Here is a 22,573-nt window from a genome sequence, read left to right on the forward strand (position 1 = left end):
TATCTACCCTCTGGATGTCTTTTTATTGGTTTTTCCATCCTTCATTTTAGCTCCTGCAATCCCCCAGAGAAGAAAAAGCTAAGAACCCAACATAAAATGTCAGAAAAGATGATGTTGGAGTGAGTAAATGACAGTAAAGCATAACGAGGTTTACTTAGAAAATGTTTTTTCATGATTTTAGACCAGGTATTCTTCAGAAGAAAAATCAAAATGCAGAAAAAAATTGTGGGAGATAATACTTAACACCAAGACAAAAAATACCATCCAGAACCTCCTGTCAGTTGAAGTCCTATGGCCCAGCACGTTCATTACTTATTTAGTGTATATTTAAAATCGAATAAAGATAACACATATGTAAAAAACAATATTTGAGAACTGATACCCTTTTTAAGCTGAAGGATTCTCTCTCTACAGCTAATTGAATTTTTGAATTCTGTTTTTTTTCTCATAGAATGTATCCAGAAATGTTTCAGGGTGCTAAATATATGACTGGGTGCAAAAAAAAGTACAGAAAACAGCAGCAAATGTGGGCATTTGGGATGGCATATGAGACTTCAGAAACCAAGACTTAAGTTACGGAAGTAATCCTGAATAATCTGTTTTTTTTGTTTGTGTTAGTAGGTGGTGCGCTTGGGAGTGCAAAAGACTTAACTAAACTTTTGACCCAGGACATGTGCTTTGGTTACTCACAGAATCATAGAATCACTAGGTTGGAAAAGATCTTGAAGGTCATTGAGTCCAGTCCTACCGATCCACTACTAAACCGTATCCCTAAGCACTTCAATAACCTGCCTTTTAAATACCTTCAGGGATGTGAACTCAACCACCTCCCCGGGCAGCCTGTTTGTTTTTTCTCCTTTTTCTTTTTTCCAGGACATTGCAGTACCACTTCTGTAGTAGGCTCAGGTATAAAGCTGATTGTTAAGTTTGAGAATAAAATAGGTGTGTTTTTCTTATAGAAAAAGTCTCAGTTCTAGCTTCAATAAGCTACTCTGATAATTGATGGTTAGCTGTAGTTACTATCTTTTTACTCCAAATATTTGTCATTCTTGCTGCCTCTCAGAAAACTACTTCTTCCTAGTGCTGCTGTTAGGTTAAAAAAGATTAATTCATATACATGCCTAACACAACGAAGTGTGCAAGTGGAGATTACGGGAGATTTGTGCATGACTTCTAGGTGCATAGGTTGGAAAGAATTCTTACCTGTTGTACTCTTGTTTGCCCAGACCCAACAGGTTATATGGGACCTGAGAGCAGCATATGGAATAACCTTAGGGAAGAAAAATCTGGCAGCCTTATTTTGGAGGCTGGGAGGGACATGGAGGATGGCTGCTACTGCCCTGCCAGCTGATCTGCAACTGCAGAGCAGGTCCAGGGCCCTTCCAGGGTAGAAGAGGGGAAGACCTCAGCCTGCAGAGAATGGCCGGAGTCAGCATCAGGACACTGAAGGGGCTAAGAACCCATGCTGTAGGCATGGCTGTCTGTCTGTGAAGGGTTGTTGCTTGCAAAGGACTTGGATTTGGGATGCTGCAGACGCATACACCTTGGGGTTATTACCACCTGTTTCCCAGCATCTTTTGTTCTTGTCCCCAGAGCCGGACTGTGGCTTTTGGTATGCTGGACATGCCCCTCCACCAGCAGTGCCTGGTACACATGTGGATTAGTAGTAGGGTAACAGCTGGGGACCAGCTGTGCTGCTACACTAAGTTATTCTTCTGCTGGGAGAGAGGAGAAAAGAAAGTTGTAATTGCACTTAATGTAACCCCTCTACTCTCAGATCCACTGAATTTAAAATGGCTGTTTGTTATTTGCATATTTATTTTTGTTATTGGAAGACAGGAGCGTATTAGTAAAATGATGAATGACATGTTTGCTTATCAAGGGTATTGATAGCTTTCATTTTGTGACAGGTCTGAAATGCACACACTTGAGAAAATCCAAGTAGACTTTATGCACTTGACATGTTTGACTGGATTGCAAAGGTCTAAGAATTTGTTCAGGGAATTAGTTCAACATGACATGCGTCTGAAAGAGCCTCTGTTTTGTTACATGCCTTATAGGGCTGGATTATTAACTGAAAAACAGTATCAACAACAAAAATGCAGTAGGGGATTTGTGTGTGATTGCCCTTTTGTCTTGCAAGCTGTGGCAGAAGCAGAAGTGTGAATAAACTGCATAGGAAGGAGTATTGAGCTCAGTCTGGTAATCAAATGTTCTGTTATATCTGACACTTATCTTGTGAGTAGGGCTGAAAGTCAAGTGTCTGCAATCAGCAGAGAAGTGTAGATGCACTTTCATTATAAATTAAGTAGTCTAATTGTATTTGGTTGGATTTTGTTGTGGTTTTTAAAATTATATTAGGTTGTTTCCTGGGAAACAAGTATTTTGTGGTGTTTTTAGAAGGGCAAGTTTTGTATGTTGTGAGAGTGCAGGTGTGGCTCTCATAGGAGTTGACAGTCCAGGCAAACCCTTGTCAACCTCTTCAATCTGTCATCCAGACCTGGCACGTTCTTCTTAGGATTTTAGCCATGCATTTTCAGGCTGTCTCCTATGCTGCCGCTCATACTTGGGAGTAGCTTTCCATAGACCTGTATGCCTCACCACTTGTCATCAGCTCCTCCTTACGGTGCTCTGGTTTTCTTGTACCTTTAATAAAAAGGAATTTAAAAAAAACCCAGAAGGGAAAAAAGGTTATTTTGCTGGTGAGGGTGTGTATGCCACTTCCAGTTGAACTGCTTTACTAGTTTTTCCCCTATATTATAGGTTTTTCTTTTGGGTCTTGTCCATATCAGTCCCTTGAGATTTCCCCTATACACCTATGTATTCATGTTTATTTTTTTGCCTTCTCAGTACACACTGGTAGATCTTATTCTGTGAATAGTGTTTGTTGCTTGCCGTTCCATGAGGGTTTGTGGTTGTTTGGAAAATCTTGCTGAAGTTGTATTGGAAAACTAGTAATTTATTTTCAATTGCTGTATCTTTTTTCCCTTTTCTATTACAGCAGAAACTTTTTCAGAGATCGAAGTATTACTGAATGCATTAGATAAAATTCTCTACATTTTCTCATCTATTAAATTAGTCATATTAGGTGAGATGCAGTAGATACTATCTCTGGATGACGTTTACAGGTGATAAGAAATGCATGGGGGTATTTGACAATGACTTGAAAATTGTTTCAATAAAGCCTGTAACATTAATAAAATATTGAGAGGGACAGGAAAGAAACTGGGCAAATTGTATCACTTTTAGAAATGTTCTTAAATACATGAGTCCTGTACATATGAATACATAAATCATGTTTTTGAATTCTTTATATTAAGTGGTTTAGATCATGCTGTTTTATGTTTAAAATGTCAAGTAGCAAGATTTGTAGATACTCTAAATCTGAAGGAATTTTTTTAGTCCAAGAGCAAGAGAATTGGAAGAAAAAGCAGTGATTTCTTCTGTAGCTTTACCATTCAGCTCTCCAATAGACATTCTACATCATTTGAGTTTGTCATCATTTGAATTTGTCATTCAAAGAAACCCCAAAAGATGAATGGGTAGGTCATTCATTATACAGTGCCAGCAGGGAGTCACCTTATTTGAATAATCTGACTGGTAGTGTTAATTTTGCAAAACCCCAAGTTTTGAGTGATGGTCCTCAGATTTTTGTGTATGTTTGCGTTTGTTACTGCAGTATCATTAACCCCTAGGGACAAAGGATACGAAGGAAATAATGCTGTCAAGTACTGAAACAAATGTGGGTGCTAAAGGAGTTTGCTGCTTTGTCTCAACTTGTCCACTAATTGTTTTACAAAAGAAATGAAGAAGTCTTTGTGAATTAACACCAATGATTCCAGTAAATCCTGCTGTGTCTTGGAAAAATACCAAGGGAACCTATGCTTGCAGTATATTAAGGTTGCCTGAACTAGCCTGCTGATGGAAGAACAGGAAATCTGTAGGATACTTCTCTGATAGTTATGGGCATTCATTCTTCTAAATTGTCTCCAGAAAGTTATTATTACTCTGCTTTGGGAATCTGTTTTATTGTTGCTGCTGAGACTTTTTGTTACTATGGAACTAAAGCTACAAATGCTTTGTTATCCAAGTCCTAAGTTGTTACTGTGTTTTGATGAATAGCATTTAGAAAAAAAAGTCTACTTTCAAAATTGTTTTGCTCAGGCATTCTGCAGTAGGGTGAATGCTTATTCATTAGGATAACACTGTGTAATAATGAAGGGATGATAGAGAATGCTAGCACAGATACAGAATACTGAATGCAAAGGACATATCTAGAAAAAGAGAGGCTGAAAGCTCCTTTGTGATCTCTTTGTGATTCTGTTCAGCCATGTACGAAAGGCTTGTAAAGAGCAACAAGGACATGCTGGAGAGTGATGGTCTTGAGGGCTGTCACTGTGCGTGTGGGGAGCTGAACAGCAAACCAATGTTCTAGGTGTCTGCCTTTCTTTTTTTGTTCTAGGTCAGATAGCCAGATATTTAGTGGTGATGTTGCCTGTGAGGTTGTGAATGGTTCACTGACAGACTTGAAAGGTAATAAAGCAATAACTAAACAAATTGAGGCTCTTGTGTTGTCTTTCAGTAATTTGAAATGTTTGGCTTCAGAAAAGTTTTAATCTGTCCTGTTAATTGTGAAATGTCTAGAAAGAAGGTGTGGATTTCTTATAAATGATTCTTTTGTCTCCTTGATACAATATGCTGCTTAGTATTAAAAGATGTGCCAGAACTTGTGTTGATGGGGAAGAATTTATATGCACACTTTATGAGCACGTATTTATACTTGGACTGCTTCTGATATCCAAATCAATAAGCAGATACAAACAGCATTTCAGTTTCTTTTTTTGTTGTCTACAGTAATTATTCCACTGAAGTATATTTCTTCCCCAAATTACTCTGACGTGAGCTTCTAATCTAGAATGAAAAATACGTGTCTCTCTTAACATAGGCTCATTATAGCTGTGTCATTGCTCAACCTTGAAAATGAACCAGGTCTCCCTGGCTGACAAAATGAAGATTTCACACTTGTTTCTAATTCTAAGTCAGATGCAGGCACTGCACCTTAAGATCAAAGAACTATTGTGCATGTACAGGATTTTAGATTCTGTTTATAGGAATCCAACAACTGCTAGTTTTTTTTCAGTCTCCAGAGCTGGTTTTGCAGGTAGGAAGGTAAAGAAGGCACTAGCAAAGCATGTGCTTGTATCTGTAATATTTCTAATTTATTTTTATGTTGATAGTAGGAAGGCTCACAAAATATTGTGCAACAAAATAGTGATTTTTATGCAGTAGAGATGCAAGATTGTTACTTCATTGTGCATATACACAATGCTCCTCTTAATCTTTGACCAACGCAGCAATCTAAACTCCCCAAATGCTTGTGAGACTCCTAAGATAGTGCATAAGCTGTTATTTTTCATAATTCAAACAGTAATACTTTGATATATTAGCAAAATGCCTTTTCCATTTGTGGGACTTGAGGGTAGGGAGAGGTTGTTTTGTGCTAGAGGATGCTGTATGGTATTTCTGGTGTTCTGCCTCTACTCTGGTGTCACAGCTGAAGTCAGTGGGCAAAATTCATCCTCCAGAAATTCTAGACTGAGATTTGTGGGCATGTTGGTGCTGTTTTTTTTCAGGCGTGGCCTGTAGAGAATTTTCTACCACTTTGAAATCACGCATAGAAATTAAAATGAGGGGACAACTGAGTTGTGTAAGTAAAAGAAAAGGTCATGTTATAAGGCAGTTGAGCTAGGATTCTTGAGCATGCAGCCTCTAGATTGCTCCTCCTGACAGCAGTGGAGGAGTTTTTTCTTTTGTTATCGACTGAGAATTATGTCTTGGTTTAGTTGTAGTTAGGCACACGAGTGAGAAGAACACACCTCGTAGCTATGTACAGACACTGGGAATCTCGTAGAGGAAAGTCCTTCATCTGATCATTTGAACTTGCCCTTTCAGTTCAAGATGGGCTGTGTTAGGTGCTTGGTTATTTCCCACGTAGATTGGAAGGCTGAATTAGTCTGTATAATAACATTTGAGGCAGGTAAATGTAAAACACTATAGCGACACAAAGACTGCATTACTAAAATTGTCTCTGGAGGTGGGGAGTGGCATGACTGACACCTCCTTCCTTGCTTTGCAGAAGGATGGAGAAGGGGGTACTGGGGAGTAACTTGTGGTGACGGTTTCTTGGCTGTTACTGAGCTGCATACAGCTCACAAAGTAACTGTGGCACCTAGTCAGGTGCGGTACTTGATTAAGGTCAGAGGGATATCTTGGAGTAACTCTGAAGGGAGTTAATAGAGATAATGCAGTCCATGCAGTACAAGTAAATGTATCTGTAATGAAACTCTCCTGCCTACGGTTTTAAGAACAACAAAAACATATGAACTGTTTTCCCAGCCTAATGAGTGTCCATAAAGCATATGAGAAACTTTGCATGTTAAGGGATCAAGGTGAAAACCGTCCAATGTTACCAGAATAATGCAACATGTTCAATATTCTCTACAGAAAAATAAGAGGGAATCATTATATTCTGTCTTATTTCTAGTCATCTGAACTAAGCCTCTTTACTTGAACTGATGTATTGAAGGTGTAAAATTTGCAGTCATATTTAACATTTCCATAGTGTCTAAAAATTTACAGAACTTTAGTGGTGTTTTCTTAACACATATAATTGTAAACTAAGAAGGCATCAGGAAATATTAGAATCGGGATGTGTTTCTGACTTTAGATTGTGATGTGTAACTCTGGTAGTTATCCTCCTGGATTTCACTAGATTTGTTTCCCCCTGCCCCCCAATTAATTTTTATTTGGTCTCAGTGTCCACTCATCAGAAGTGTTTTCTAATGACAGAAAATTCTGCTGACATGTCAGCCTCAGACTCTGTTACAAATTTATAGCTGGATGGCACAACTGCAGGTTCACAACAAGGTCTTGCTTAACACAGATAATGACGCTTGCTCAAGACAAGACAGATAATAAATGGATTAACTAGCTGTATTGCATAGCTCCAATTATGATATTATCTACAAAATCAAACTCCTCAGGGTTATAACAATACGGTAAAAAATCCCCAAACAACTATTTGCTGTCTTTACTGTTGATCCAAAGTGACCCCAAAGGTGCTGAGTCACCTGAGTAAAGGATGGTGAATATACCTTTGAATGTAATCATGCACCATTTCTTCTTGTGTAATAAGGCATTTTAGACTATTCTTATTTTTCAGATATTCTTCTTGCCTTGGAATATTTGAAAATTGCTTCTTACATAGGAAGGATAAATACAAAGCTCTATTTGCGTTTATAACTGGTTTTCTTTTTTTTTTCCTAAACAGGAATGAACATCTGAACAGATGCTCTCAGTGTAAGGTTGCTAAATACTGTGGTAGATCTTGCCAGGTAAGATGAAAACAGCAATAAAGGGTTAAAGAAAACTGGCATTTCTTGTAAATAAATACTTTATTTATAAGGTCTTCATGCATTTTGCACATTTTCATACCCCCACATTCAATTTCTTCTGTGTAAACATGCTGCCTTTTTTTATTTGGGTATTTTTATAGTTACGAATATAATGTGTCTATTGCACTGATTATAAGCTGAAACGTGTGGTGTTTGGCGGTACTCAGTTAAAGGGGGAGGAAGGATTTTTCAGCTTTTTTGGGTATAGACGGAGGGGTCTACATCAATTTTGCAGTAAACCAATTAGTGTTTCAAGAGTAATTTTTATCACAGCAAAGTGTACTAGCCAGTTTTTTAAGAGGAAATAAGGGTCAAGAATCTGTAGAGAAGAGAAAGTATTGAGCAAAACTCTATCAGGATATTAAGAAGATTCAGTTGAACTGTAATATTAATAAGCTAACTATAAATAAGTTTTGGTATAATCTGCGGTCTTCTTGACATGCCAAAAGCCCCCCTTTTTTGGAATTAAAACATATGGACAGGGAAAGGAGGAAGATATATCACTTTAATTCATTGTGTGGCAAATGTGTGCAATGTACATTAGGTGCTTACTGTAGCATCAATAATGCCACAGGTAGATTTATTGTGGGATACTGTAAGGAAAATATGACTGTGAAGAACATAAAAGACTGCAGTATTTGCAAGTGAAGTTTAAAACAAATATCAGGAAGAGTCATTGGTAAAGCTTCTGTTGGTGAGTCTCTAATGTGAAATGAGACTATGATGGCTAATCTGCAAGGTGTAATGTAATGTTCCAGCTTAGGTATAGAAGCAATGAAGGTATGCAGTGGGGCTTCCTCCTTGGGGAAGACAACTGTGTGAACGTACTTCGAAGGTTCACACTGGAGAGCTTGAAGCTATCCTGGATTTCTTTGCTTACTGCAAAGAAAAGTTCTAGGGTTCATATGCTTGAAGGTCTCCACAGTTATAGGTACTGGTTTCAGTGACATGGGCTGCTGTTGCTAAAAGTAATGTGCACTTAAAATATCGAGTATTTACTGTCACATAATATCTTGAGCTGTTAATAAATTAATATTGAAATAATATTATATCATATCTTGTGATAGTAGATAGCAATTGAGAATCACTGAAAAAATGTTGTTTTCTAGTTAAAACCATTGGAACGGGTCCAGAGGAGGGCTACAAAGATGATCAGAGGGCTGGAACTCCTCTGCTATGAGGACAGGCTGAGAGAGTTGGGGTTGTTCAGCCTGGAAAAGAGAAGGCTTCAAGGAGACCTTATAGCAACCTTCAAGTACCCAAAGGGGCTACAAGAAAGCTGGGGAGGAAATTTTTACAAGGGCATGTAGTGATAGAATGAAGGGGGGTGGCTATAAATTGGAGAAGGGAAGATTTAGATTGAACATTAGTAAGAAGTTCCTCACAATGAGGATGGTGAGTCACTGGCACAGGTTGCACAGGGAAGCTGAACACTTCAACTCCCTGGAAGTGTTTAAGGCCAGGTTCAATGGGGCCTTGAGCAGCCTGATCTGGTGGGAGGTGTCCCTGCCCTTGTCAGGCGAGTTGAAACTGGATGATCTTTAAAGTTCCTTCCAACTCAAACCAACCCCCCTTTTCCCCCTCTCTCCTCAGCCAGTTGGGAGGAAGTGAATGGCAATCCCCATTCTGGCACTTCTTCTACTGAGGTGTCAGACTGATTCCTTTTACATCAGTTTTGGCTGTTTTGCAAAAAGCACATGTTTGGAATCGTTCTCATGTGGGAATGCGTTTCAAAGAAACCTGGCATATGATGCTATATGGTAGTGTGTGTTTTATCTCATTAGGACTTTATTGCTTTATTGGGTAAGTTATTAATCATTTTGATGTCACCTCTAGTGTGTTTAAAATTCTGTGCAACATTTATGTAGAGAAAAAAAATTAACAGATAAAGGCTTACTCCAAAGAACAATTTTAGTTTAAGTGGGATAAAAATGCTAATATTATTATATTACACAGAATGATGTCTCGACATTTACAAGCTTGACCTTGTTTCTTCTAGACAAGAATAATTCTATTCAGCTCTAGATACTTAACTTTTATTTGTCAGACAGCATGTGACACTAACTGTATTTGGATTAATGTTTTCTTGGTGTCATTTTTTCCCCTTGTAGAATTATGGGTAAAGGAAATGAAATCACAAATCTCCCATGTATCTGAAAGAAATAAAAAGTCCAATTTATTTATTATGTGTAAGCCAAAGTGGGGAATAAAGACCTGAATGAAATAGAATATAGGCTACTGGTGGTGAAACCTAGTTACCTAAAACAATTCCTCCACTTAAATGCACTTTAGGAAAAAATTGTGTGCTAGCCTTTGTAATCTTTATAACTAGCACGTCAGTATCTATGCATGCACTTGTACATATTACTGCCATTCCCTCTTTTTTTCTTATTGCTGAACATGTAATTTCTTTATATTAGACACTTTATCGTTTTGTGAGTGGCAGTTACCTAACAGAAGCTAGTTTTCTGAATTTTTTTTTTCTTTTTCTCCCCCCCCCCCCCCCGCGTATCTGTGAGAAAATGTCACCTTCTAAAGTCCCTGGTTATTGTGTTCTTGTCACTGTAGCAATTTTTTGTTGTGCCCTGTTTTCTCTTTTTTTTTTTTTTAAGTATTTTAAACATTTGAGTGGCTTCAAACATACACTATGAATATGTAAATAAAATGAGTAAATAGGTACAGCATGACTTCATTAAGGGCAAATCATGGTGGATGATCTTGGTGACTTACTATAATGGGGCTACAGTGTTGGTGGATAAGGGAGATGTAACTGACATCATCTACCTGGACTTCTGCAAAATATTTGACACTTTCCTGCATGACTTTTTTGTCTCTAAATTGAAGAGACATGGATTTGATGGATGGACCACTCAGTGGATAAGGAATTGACTGGAGGGTTGCAATCGGAGACTTGTGCCAACAGCTCAATGTCCAAGTTTAGACAAGTGATGAGGGGCGTTCCTCAGGGGTTGATATTGGGACCAGTCTTTAACACCTTAGTTGGAGACATGGACAGTGAGATTGAACACGCCTTCAGCAGTTTTGCAGGTGACATCAAGCTATATGGCATAGTCAACACAGTGGAAGGAAGGGGTGCCATCCAGAGGGTCCTTGATGGTCTTGAAAGGCAGGCCTATGCCAGCCTCCTAAAGTTCAACAAGGCCAAGTGCAAGATCCTGCATCTGGTTTGGGGCAATCCCAAGCACAGATAAAGGCTGGGTGGAGAATGGATTGAGAGCAGCCCTGAAGAGAAGGACTTGGGGGTGTTGGTGGATGAAAAGCTCAACATGAGCACCTTCCATATGAGGAAAGGCTGACAGAGTTGGGCTTGTTTAGCGTAGAGAAGAGAAGGCTCTGGGGAGACCTTATATTTCCATGGGACTTCAGTGTATGAGATCCACTCTGCTAGGCAATGGAGTGCCCAGATCCACACTCGAAGTAAATGTGTGTGCTTATCTGCCATGTCACTCTGATTCTGCTACTTTTGATCATAATCACAATCAGTAACTGCCAAAAAGCATCTGAAGTTTAATTTTAGATTTTTTTTTGATAGGTACTCAAAGCATAATTGTGATACTGTTGTGTCCTGAACCTGCAGTGCTGTAGCTCCAGTGTCCATAGTATTAGTTACACAATTAATTACATTAGAAGAGAGGATGGTGTGATGGCAATGGTTTGAGTGGATAACCCAGCCTGTCTCTTTCCACCACACTCGTTTTATAGCTGTGGTCTTAGACTAGGCTGGTGAAGCCTATGTGCTGCTCTTTCTTTGACAGTCAGCATCCGAGGTTACCTGTGTTGAAGGCAGCCAGGGCCAGTGGACATCAGTACCCAAGGAGGATCCACTTTCTGTTTTTTTGGAGCTGACTTTCAGCATTGCAGCTGTTGCTTCCAGCCTGGTTCAAAGGCTGCAATGCTGCTGTGGTTCTAGATTCCCAGGTCCTGCCCAGGGCGAGGCTGAGTGTATTTGTTTGTGTGCATATGTGAGTAACTTTATATAAAAAATATATGCTTGTGTGTGTATATATATAAAAAGTAGCATGTGTTATGTAAAATAACATGCATATGCATAACGCGTAAAATTAACATTTCTTTCTCTTCCTTTTTAAAAAAATCCTAATAGAAAGAAGATTGGCTGGATCACAAGCAGGAATGCAGGTGTCTTAAGAGCATCCAGCCTAATTTTCCTCCAGACTCTGTCAGACTTGCCGGCAGGATTGTTTTTAAACTAGTAAGTAACATTATTTTATATTTATTCAGTGTAGCAGATACAGATAACACTTTTTCACTCTACATTTTTAATGTAATTAAGAGCTAGAAAGCTGAAGTGACTGGAACTGTTGAACAAAATTGTTTTTGCATTACAAGTCTACTTATTAATATGCAGACTTTCTATTTATCGACTTTCTCTTCCTGCGACTATGTAGTAGCATTCTAAACTTAATTCTGCCTAGAAGGATAGCACAAAGGGCCATGTGTTTTTCATCGATACTACTGAAGTTATTGGTGCTTTTCCATTAACTTCACTGGGAACCTCATTCAAGTGAATCTCCAGTAGTGCGACACTGGCACAGGTTGCCCAGGGAAGCTGTGGATGCCCCATCCCTGGAAGTGTTGAAGGCCAAGTTGGATGGGGCCTTGAGCAGCCTGGTCTGGTGGAAGGTGTCCCTGCCAATGGCAGGGGGGTTGGAACTGGATGATCTTTAAGGTCCCATCCAACTCAAACCACTGTATGATTCAGTCTTATGTGGGTGAGTGGCAAGGACAGAAACACTGTTAGCGAGCCCTTCCTTTAGAGGACACGATGCCGTGATTTCAGTATTGGGTTCCCTTAATATCAATTACGTTTTTTTTTCATTTTCTAAATTCTCTTGTAAGTCCTGGGTGTTTGACATTCCCACGATTTGATTAATTTATATGGATTAAATTTTCTGTTAGGTTAAGCAGCTTATGACTGCGTGGGATTGTAAATCAAAAAGGATTTGCCCATTTTTTTTGCTGACCTTGCCATGATGCTGTTTGTCTTGGATAAAAACATGTGCATTTGTAATGGTCTAATATGATTTAATACCTTTAATTTATACATTGTTGGGAAGAATGTGTGCATGACTGTTTTTAAAGGGCAAATAAGTACCTAGCTATACTGTACATTAACTGTAGTTGCATGAAATTGGAGACTGCTGACCTCATAAATTGCTTTCAATTATAACGTGAAGGGCCAAAGTAAATTACTAAGGGTAAGCTGCCCAAGTGAAAAAAAAATATTAGTAAACAGTGTTATGACACCAAGAAAACTTTGGAATTTTTATGGTGGTTTACAGAAATTATGGAATGACCGTGCATATATTGATGCTGTAAGCTTTCCCTGACTATCTTGCAGGCATATAACATTGAATAATCAGTCTTGTAGAGTGTTTTCAAGATAAAGTGTGCTATGTAAGTGTTAATTATCTGTTTTTCTCTACAGCTTAGACAATCAGCATGTCTTTCTGAGAGACTCTACTCTTTTTCTGATCTTCAGTCAAGTAAGTAATTGCCAACCATAGTGCAGGAGATGCTTGCAATTTTAACTTTACAGAATGGCCATCTGATTTTCTTGCAGCTTGCCTTCTGAAGATCTGTTTCTATAGAATAATAGAATCAAAGACAAACCCACTAAAACTTCTTTGGGGAAGAACAGTTTTTTCAAAGATCAACAAAAAACATGTATGTCTTGTTCAAGCAAAACTTCAGCCTGATTTTTTTTTGTCTTGGATACGTTTTCTCATATTACGGCGTACATCTTTCCTGTTCAGTTTTTAATTCCTTGATGTCTGCCTTGTTACAGTGTCAATATTTTTATATACCTATACAAAAATACATACATCTTTACATCAAGGTTTTGCTCTTTTTAATATTTATGTGCTATTCCATAAACCTTTGAAATAACTTCCAGAAAAGGAAGGATAAAATTTACAAGGGATATGTGTGTGTCTTTCTTCTACATGACTTTTTGGTGGAGAAAAGAAGAGAAAAATCTGCAGATATTATCTTTGTGGTTTCACAAGTTTCAACTGCTTGAGTAGGAAAGGGTGCTCTCAGATGGGCTAATGCTGAAATAGAAAACATTTTTTCCAGATTTTGTGGTAGCTGAAGGCTTAAAGACTTGTAAGGGAAGGAATACACGCTTAGTTCATTCTTACATCCTGCTTAAATCATAGAATCATAGAATGAACTGAAAATGAAGAAGACTGTGGACTTCTGTGCTTCATGGCACTGCTGGGATCCCCAGAAAAAAATTTTGTGGTGCTGTATTGTACCAAGGGTTGCACAGTGGCATAAGAGGAACTGGAGGAAAGAGAAGAGTTTCCTTCTAGAAATTAAATACTCATTGCTTGTACGGGAACATTTTCTAGTGTGGGCAAAAAGTTTTGTATAACTGATAATTCTACACAAACTAAGGTTTCTCAGGACCCCTCAGGGCATGATCTCATCTTCCCTTAACTTGACTGGAGATGAGGTGAATAGTGTGTTAAGTTTTCTGGAGAGCAGGTTGGTATTGAACAGGTATGAGCTGCAATGGATAAATGGTACAAAAACCTGTAAAATGGCTGGAAGCTTCTACTAAAATTCTCATTCTGAGGGAAATGCTGATATGGCCTGTGATATAAGTGGGATGGGTGTCCTCTCATTGATGTAGAAACAGCTGTTCTCTAGCAGTTCAGTTTAGGAGGAGGCAAATGAGAACTCCATGTCTACTGTGTCATCTGTATTCAATCTTAAGATCTTTAATAACAATTCCTGTGTAATCTTCTTAACTCCAAAGTGCAAGGTGTTCAGGACTCCTAGACATGAACTGAAGTCGATCCTTTACAGAATATAGCACAAATGGCTTATTGTACTTTCATAATCTTATGTGAAGCTTTTGGCTAACTCTTTCCTTTTGCTGTTTTCATAGCTTCCTTGCAAGAGTGAACAGATGATCTCTGATTTTGCAGTTAGAATAGGCCAAAAGAGTGTTTTGGGATGGTGTGACAACTTGTAGTAGCTGTGATGCCTTTTGCTGCCTCTGTATCCTCAAAAAGCTACTGTTGTTTAATAACATATTTCCCATTTATTGCACAGTTTATAGATAATGTTGAAAGATTTACTTTTCTTCAGTACTTGGTAGAATCCACAAGAAAGTCAGAAATACATTTTCATTAGCAGTCTAGGTATAAAGGGGAAAGAGATGATTTCATTGAAGGGAATTACATGAACTAGAAATAGAGGTTGTGATCTTCTGAAGCAAAAATACTTCCCGGGAAGAATCTGTATAATAGATGATAGAGTGTGTTATATGTCTGTGTGTCATCCCCCGCCCCGATATCCAAAATATTTGAAAATTGTTATTGTCACTATGCTGTCTTAGTCTCCTTTACACAATTTCTTTTCAATGTTACTTTGTACAGTTGGGTGATTTTCATTGTGGGTGGCTTATATAAACTGAATAAAAGCATATGAAATTTTATACACTTATTGAAAATTACCTGATAAAATATGTAATGCACATAGTCAAAAAACCTCAACCAAACGTGGAGGCATGTAGCCTTTTATAAAGCTCTGTCCCCAGCTTTGTAGTCCCCTCAGATTCATTGTGTATCCTGAAAATCAGATTCAGTATGTCTATGCGCATTGTTACTTTTGCTAGTTCTTCTTTATTATTAGACAATTCCTTACTTATGTGATTCTACCGACTGTCTGTTACAATCATTCACAAATCAACTTTGCTTTCACTTATAAAGATTCATTTTGCAGAAAAGAGTTTGGGTGCTGTACTATAGGCAGACTTTTTGCTACTTTACTTGTATCAGTACCAAAGCTGCAAAATTAAATCCGCATGCCTTTTTAGAAAACTTCCCATAGGCCTTCAGTAGCTTTTTCTCTCCCATACCAAGGTTCTTAAACAATTGAAAAAAGTTTCTTAAAGACACAAAATGAAATCATTTGTGAATTTCTTTCACTCTGCTTTTGGCCTTGGCTTCTTGAGATACTATGAAAACTAGATCTGTATCATTTACTGTTAAAGATCCCATGGGACTTTGCTGGGATCATTAGCTCTATGTCCTGGACAGATTCCAACCTGGATAATTGCATTCTGCTCCCATCTCTGTCAGTTTTCTCTGAAATTCCAGCTGGATTTCATATTATTGTTCACATCTATCCTAAACCGCAGTGTCCACTTACACTGTACTGTTCATATGATTCCTCGTCTTCATTCTAGAGGTGTTTTTTCTGCTAACAGTGAAGCAAATCATGCCTTCCTGTCTTTGTCATAATATATTTTGCAATGTACTTCAGGTAGTTTAAGATGGATGGCATGATGTATTGAAAACTTATGCATGAAGGAAAAAGCATCTTTAGCTTCAAAGGAATATTTTATAAGGAACGCAAGTATGATTTTTAAAAATTTTTTTAAACTTAAGTTTTCCGTTAATTTAAGTTTGCGTTTCTTGAAGACAGTTCTCATAGATGTGATATGTTTTTATACCAGAGACTTTCATACACTGTGAAAAGCACATGTCTAGATTTCTTATATGTACATTGATTCAGGCTTGCAAAATCACACTCAAATGTCCACACTCTTGAGATGTCCATGGGATGTCCTGCGGGTAGCTATAAAAAGGCAAATACTTTAGTTAAATAGGCTTTGTGCCAGGTATGGAGGAGCGTATCTTAGCATTCTTAGTAATAACACGTTTGAACTTTCTGAGGAACTGAGTTTGTCTGGGAGAGCATCTCTCTCCTACCCTTGTAGGGACAGAACACCCTTTAAGATTCTGAGTAAATGCTTTCTCAGCGTGGTGCGTAGTCACCCCAGGCATGGCTTGTAGATAGCATTTCAGCAGCAACAACTGACTGTTGGAATGGGAGCAGATCTTAGAAAGTATTACTTTATGCTGAAATGGAAACAACAGATAATATAGGTACTTCTCAAACTCTCTGTGTAGTATGAAGTAGGATACGTTGGCCATAATAGAGTGTACTGGTAGGATCGCATCATTGAGCTAAGCAAGATGGCTCTCAATGGCTCCAAAGAACGTCTAAACAGAACTACAGTGTTTGTGAATAAGGAAACTTATATCAGAATAGAAGCAAATTGTAGCTGGTTCCATTGGAAGACTTGTGGCTGATAGCTGTCCATGGATACCTGCCATTTTAGTAAGCCGATGTTCAGTGCTCTGCCAGAAGTAGTTTTTAGGAGATTACAAAGCAGCTTACTTATGTAGTGTGTGTGAAATGGAAACTCTGTGATAGCTAATTTACAACCTACAAAATAGTCAGTATCTTCAAGCAATGGAATAATGGGTGGGATGGAGAACAAATGCCCAAGTATTGTACACACTAGACAGCTGTTTAACCAAAGCCACTGACATCCTGCTTTAATTGCAGCCTCTTTTTAAGAGAGTGACTAGGAGTTAGCTTTGAAGAGGAATACAACTTAAATTATTCTTCCTGGAGACCAACAAGCTTGGATCTAAAGTATGGGGAAGAACCTTTCTTGGTAAAAGTTTATTTCCATTCCCACTAAGGATAGTTTTTTAAAATAAAATAGCAGTTCACCTTTATGCAGACAAGAAACTGATTCATGGCGTGTAATTATCCTCTTCATCTTTTGTTATGGGCTGATGCTTGAATGTGTTTACCTTCACGTTCTTCATCTAGGACTCATTAATTTTGTGCTAATTGGAAGGAAAAAGAAAATGTGAAGCAGGTAGTCAGGCGCTGAACTTGCCACAGGAGCTGAGCTTCACTTTCCGTGTTATCAGTGACCAGGTGCATGCACGATCACTCCATTAGAAAATAAGGCACTATGTTTCTACTTTGGGATTCCTATCCATAAAGCAGGAATAATAGTGCCTTAGTATTTAATAGTGATATTTGCTTAATATTCTTCCGTATTCATTCTATTTACCAGCTGCAGTGACTGCAGTGATCTTTGTCTCCAATAATTTCCCTTTTGATCTACCAGTTGCAAGGAGGAAGGTACTGCTGCATAAATTTTCAAACACATTTTTAATGTTACAAACCCAGAAACCTACTTTTCATTTGCAGTGTCTTAAATCTGCTTACGTATCTGCTCTATCTATTGGCTTTTGATCTTTAACTTACCATTGTATTCAAGTGATGTGGCTGTAGCAACCTGATAAACTCTTTCTGTGTGTTGATAGGTATCTGTCATAAAAAAAGATGAATATCCGCCCTCTGTCAAAACTGCCCTCTGTCAAGATTAATTCTGGGGTTGTAAATGTCTAGACTGTATGGCTACCATTGGACATCTTCAAAATGTTGGTGAAAGGTTCTGTTTACAACATGATATACTTTTTTTCTCCCTTCTCCTTAAGATATTGAACAGTTAAGTGAAGAAATGAAAGACGGCCTGAGGCACCTCGCAAAGACATTGCAACTGTATTTGAAAACAGAGATCCAGGATGCGTCTCTCTTGCCACCTGCAATTGACTTTTTTCAGATCTTCACAAAAGTAAGAGTTAAGATGTGATTTCTTGACAACTCATAAATTATCCTTTCCTGTTGTTCTTGATTTGGTTTTGAAGAGACTTTGATAGATACGTCCAGAATGTGATATATGATAAAGGGAAATCAAATCATTTATTTTTTCTAGTCACTATTTAAGCAGAAGTATAGCTTTTATATAATTATAACACTTCAAAATTTAAGGAGCAACCAGACAGGATTTTTTCTTTTCCTTTTTAAAATTGTCACATTAAATCTCTTGGGGGAGGAAGGGGTAAATTGCACTATAAACCAAACAAGTTCAAAAACTATTGAGTCAGTCAACCTATGTAATTTTTACACAGTGATAAAGAGCATATAGCATCGCTCTTCAGCCTAGGATTTTTCTGCGTATATCTTATATTTGCAGATATATTTCCATTCCATTTTTTCATTTAGTACTATGTGCTAATAGGCGTTCCTGACAGTACTGTATCCCACAAACTGCTTTCTCAGGGGACGTGTGGACCCTCTATTCTAAAAAGCTACTTGTAAAATACCTGAAGTTACTTTTCGTGACATGTTTGTCATGTTACTACTAAATATCTTTGGCTTTTGCTGTATATACTTCATTGCTTTCAATTCAGAAAGCTTAGTTTGAACAATGCTAGTAGAAGTACTTCATATGGAGAATATTCATCGTTTTAACTTCATTTAATTTTTTTGGTTTCTAATTGACTGATAAATTCTGCCATAGGTTATCTTACCTAAGTGCACGTTTTAGTTGTTTTTATAAGGATTTTGTTATATAGTAAGTCAAACTCTTAGGTGTTTTTCTTCTGATATAAATAAAAGGAAAAGCCTCTCTTAAAGAAATTAAATGAAAATGCACTATGTGATTTTTTTGCATTTTTTGAAAATCTCTTTGCACAACTGTGGTATCTCTTTTGCTATGGATAGAAGGAGTAGGAGAAATACAATCAACTGTGGATTTCTTTTTATTGGTGATTAGACTGTTGTGATGTAAAGTTACAATTTGCCCTGAAAAACCATGCAGACTGAAATATATCCAGTCAAAAGGGCTGATAAATGAAAACATTATGCGCTACCTAGCCTCCGCTCTAACTTTTACTGCCTTGTGTTGGCACACTACTTTGGCCTGAACTTTGTCAAATACATTTCACGCGAAATATGTATGCAGTGTTATCTGGTTTAGAGAATTTGTACAGCTGAAGATAAAGCTGAGTCTCTGAAAATAATCACTGCCTAACGGGTTTGAACTCAGTTGCAGCTTGTAAGAAATTCTTTACAGACGTCGTTGCCCTCTGTGTAATAATAAGCTTCAGATGGACACTGGCCGTGGTGGCTTTTCAGGAGCAGTTTGACGGTTGATCAAGATATTGGAGTAGTAATGAAAAAAAAAAGAAAGCTTTTAAATTTTTTTATGTACGCATGTGCACAAGCATCTGCACATATGTCTACCTCCTCTTCCTTTCCATGTATTTTACCAGAGTGATGCAAGTGGGTGTCAATGGCAGAATGAAAATCAAGACTTCCCAGCTCCATATTCAGTTAACTGGAGAACTAGGAATGCTCCTGTTAGTGACAATATTTGTCCCACTACAGCTTTGCTATCACAAAGATACTTTTAACTCAATGTATTCCTTACATTGACCTAGCCTATTGAATGTTTTGCAAAGTACTGAGTTTTTAATCTGCTGTTGCCTTTCCCCCACCCCTTCTTCTGGAAATTCGAACCATTAAAGCAGGTTTCATTTCCTTCCTTTGCTCATTTTGCTGAGTCTGTGTGGTAGTCTGCCTAGGAAACGTGGAGAGCAAATGACATAGACCTATCATGGGTAGAGGTACTTCATATCATTGATAATAGAAAGAATTGACAGAAGGGACAGAATAGTCTGACTGAACGGGTGAGTTAGTTGGGAGAAAGGAGCCGATTTACATGTGAGTGAAATTAGTGTCTCATTTGGAGTTCTATCAAGCACAGTGCTTTTTTGGAAAGCTTTATTGTCACTCTCTAATGGCAGTTTATAGACTTCCCAATTTGGTTGTCAGATGAGTGTGTTATCAAGTATGGCATTATATTAAAATATAATTTTAATATAACTCTATCCCTAGTGAGGTAGCAGCAGACATTTTCTGCCACTCCCATAGGATTTTTTTAGAAGATAAAGTGAATGTCAATGTAAAAAATAGTAGTTCTTTCTCCTTAAGTTGAATAGGGATGCTTATTCCCAGTAGGTGAATTTTAAGGCTTTGGAACTGTAAAGGCTCTGATAAAAGACTTATGCTGACTCTTTTCTGTAGTGTAACTCTTATAAAGACCATCTGTGATGACTTTTCTGTGTGGTCATAGAATAAAGAAATACTACAGATACAGGACTTCAAGATGTAATCTTGTTTTCCCAATCTCATCCAACATTCCTTTCAAGTTCAGTAGGTGCTTATTCTAACATTGAACTTTTTTGGATCAGTTCTTTCATTGCATGCCACAAGAAGATCCAGTCAAAGGTCATTTTTTATGCTGTTTGATGCTGGTTCCTCAAGAAGGAAAATAAGCAGACAGCCAGACAAAAGAGAAAAATGGTCCTGCAGAGAGATGACTAAATTCCAGATAGTTCTTGGAAAATCTCCAACCTAATTTAGGTCAAAAGAGCTTCTTGGAAGCTCTTTTAAACAGTCCTCCTTCTCTGCTGGCCACTGGTCTTGTCTTTGTGAAAACTGATTGTAGTTTTATTCACTTGCTTGTGGTCCTCAATAGCCAGAGAGTCCCCTTGAGTATGAAAGTGTGGACGCTTCCCATCGAAAATCAAAGAAAGCTTTGCCATTTCTTTCCATGGAAACAGAATTTCACCCCAATGTATTTTTAGTTTGCATAAGACCTGTGGAAAATACTAGCTGTACTTGACTGGAAGGTGTTTCAGAAGGCTAATGTACCTTCTTTTTTGATAGTGTTACACTGTCCTTATTAGACAGTTTGCTTTTGTATCAACTGTCTTTTGTGCTGGAGTTGGATTTTTTCATTCTTGCTATCTGATCGCTCTTTGGAAGCTCCAGTTTATTTAACGTGCCATTTATCAAGGTTGTGACTGTTTCTAAATTCTGATCCTTCAGTATTAAACAGAATTATCTGCAGTTAATTACGTGATAAGGCTTTAACTCCACTGAGACATTTTCGAATGTCAAGATAAATTTTTGACACCATGGTTTTATAGTTTAATGATGTTTCTGTAACCTTGAGATAAAATCAGTCCTTGCTTTTTATTCTTTAGCTTTTACTTACATGTGTGAGGAGGTGTCCTGGAATCCTGTGAGACATTTAATGGATATGGGATAAAGAATTAAAATTTTCTGTATACGCTTTTAGTTCTTTTCATAATAGTAGACAAAACCATGTAAACTACTGAAGATATTGAATGAAATCTGTGCCTACCACGTTGACTGTGAAACTGAGAGTGACTCCGCTGGCATCAGGCCTAAGATGACTCTTTTTTTTTTTTTTTTTTTTTTTTTTTTTTCCTTTTGGCCAAATCATAGAATCTCCTCTAGGTTGGAAAAGACCTTTGCAATCATCAAGCCCAACTGAACCTGTCCACTACTAAATCATATCCCTAAGCACTTCATCTACCTGTCTAAATACCTTCAGGGATGGGGACTCAACCCACCTCCCTGGGCAGCCTGTGCCCGTGCCTGGTGAACCTGTTGATGAATAAATTTTTCCCAATGTCCAATCTGAACATCCCTTGCTGCAGCTGGAGGCCAAATATACGTGAATAGAGAACAGTCATACAGCTGTATTTTCATAAGAGGTGTATAAAGCAATCGGAACTAAATCAGATCTCTGCTACCGCACAGTGTAGCCATCAGGCTCTGCTGCTTGTTTCCACAATGTAGTAATGACTAATTGTAAAGACAATTGCAACAGACACAGTTGTGAATAAGAACCTTTGTCTTAGGTTGTATCTTTTTAACTTTGCGGAAATAATTCTATACTGCTACTAAGATTCTCACTATGTTTAGTTAACTAGGTGTTCTTTCAAGATTGCAGATGAAGTGGCAACCACTATGCATCATCTTTGGAAGCAATGGTATAAGTAGAAATTAAAGAAAAAAATAGTAAGAACTTTAATAAAATGGAAGGACATGTAGCAGCAGTACTCTAGAATGAGTGTGATGAACATTTTGAGGAGAATCCCCTCTCTATACTTCACCAAACGAAAGTTGCATCTTTACAAGTATTTATTTTTTTTAAACTGATTTTTCAGGTTTATTTCCCCCTGCCCCCTTGAATTATAATTTGGTGAGATAATTTTCCATTCCAATGATCTTAACTTTTAATCACAATAGTTACCTTCAAAAATGATAGGATATTGTACCAGGACGTGAAACAAGGCGTTAACCATCCTATCTGATTTTAAATTAGCGCAATGTGGTTACAATTAAAATATAAGCTTCTGCTAGCTAAGCTTGGTGCGGTGGAACTAAGACCATAAGGCTACATTACTTCAAACTAATCTTATGATATAATTGGGTTCCCTTATTTATTTGTTGTGTGCACCATCTGTTTTACAAACTGCCTGTAGAGTAACAAGCACCAGGTGTAAAAAGTGGGGTGGAAGAGCTCTAAA

The 22,573-nt window shown here is 37.8% G+C and overlaps 1 protein-coding gene across 1 annotated transcript in view; it reads left to right on the forward strand.

Annotated features, from left to right (window-relative positions):
* SMYD3 (SET and MYND domain containing 3) overlaps positions 1-22,573 on the forward strand; it is a 387,008-nt gene that overhangs the window by 46,043 nt on the left and 318,392 nt on the right. Inside the window, exons 2-5 of the mRNA XM_054063816.1 lie at positions 7,331-7,394; positions 11,578-11,685; positions 12,922-12,979; positions 17,819-17,955. Coding sequence (XP_053919791.1) covers positions 7,331-7,394; positions 11,578-11,685; positions 12,922-12,979; positions 17,819-17,955 — 367 coding nt within the window. The remainder of the gene's footprint in view (positions 1-7,330; positions 7,395-11,577; positions 11,686-12,921; positions 12,980-17,818; positions 17,956-22,573) is intronic.

This window comes from Cuculus canorus, chromosome 3, assembly GCF_017976375.1.
Source record: "Cuculus canorus isolate bCucCan1 chromosome 3, bCucCan1.pri, whole genome shotgun sequence".
NCBI classification, from domain to species: Eukaryota; Metazoa; Chordata; class Aves; order Cuculiformes; family Cuculidae; genus Cuculus; species Cuculus canorus.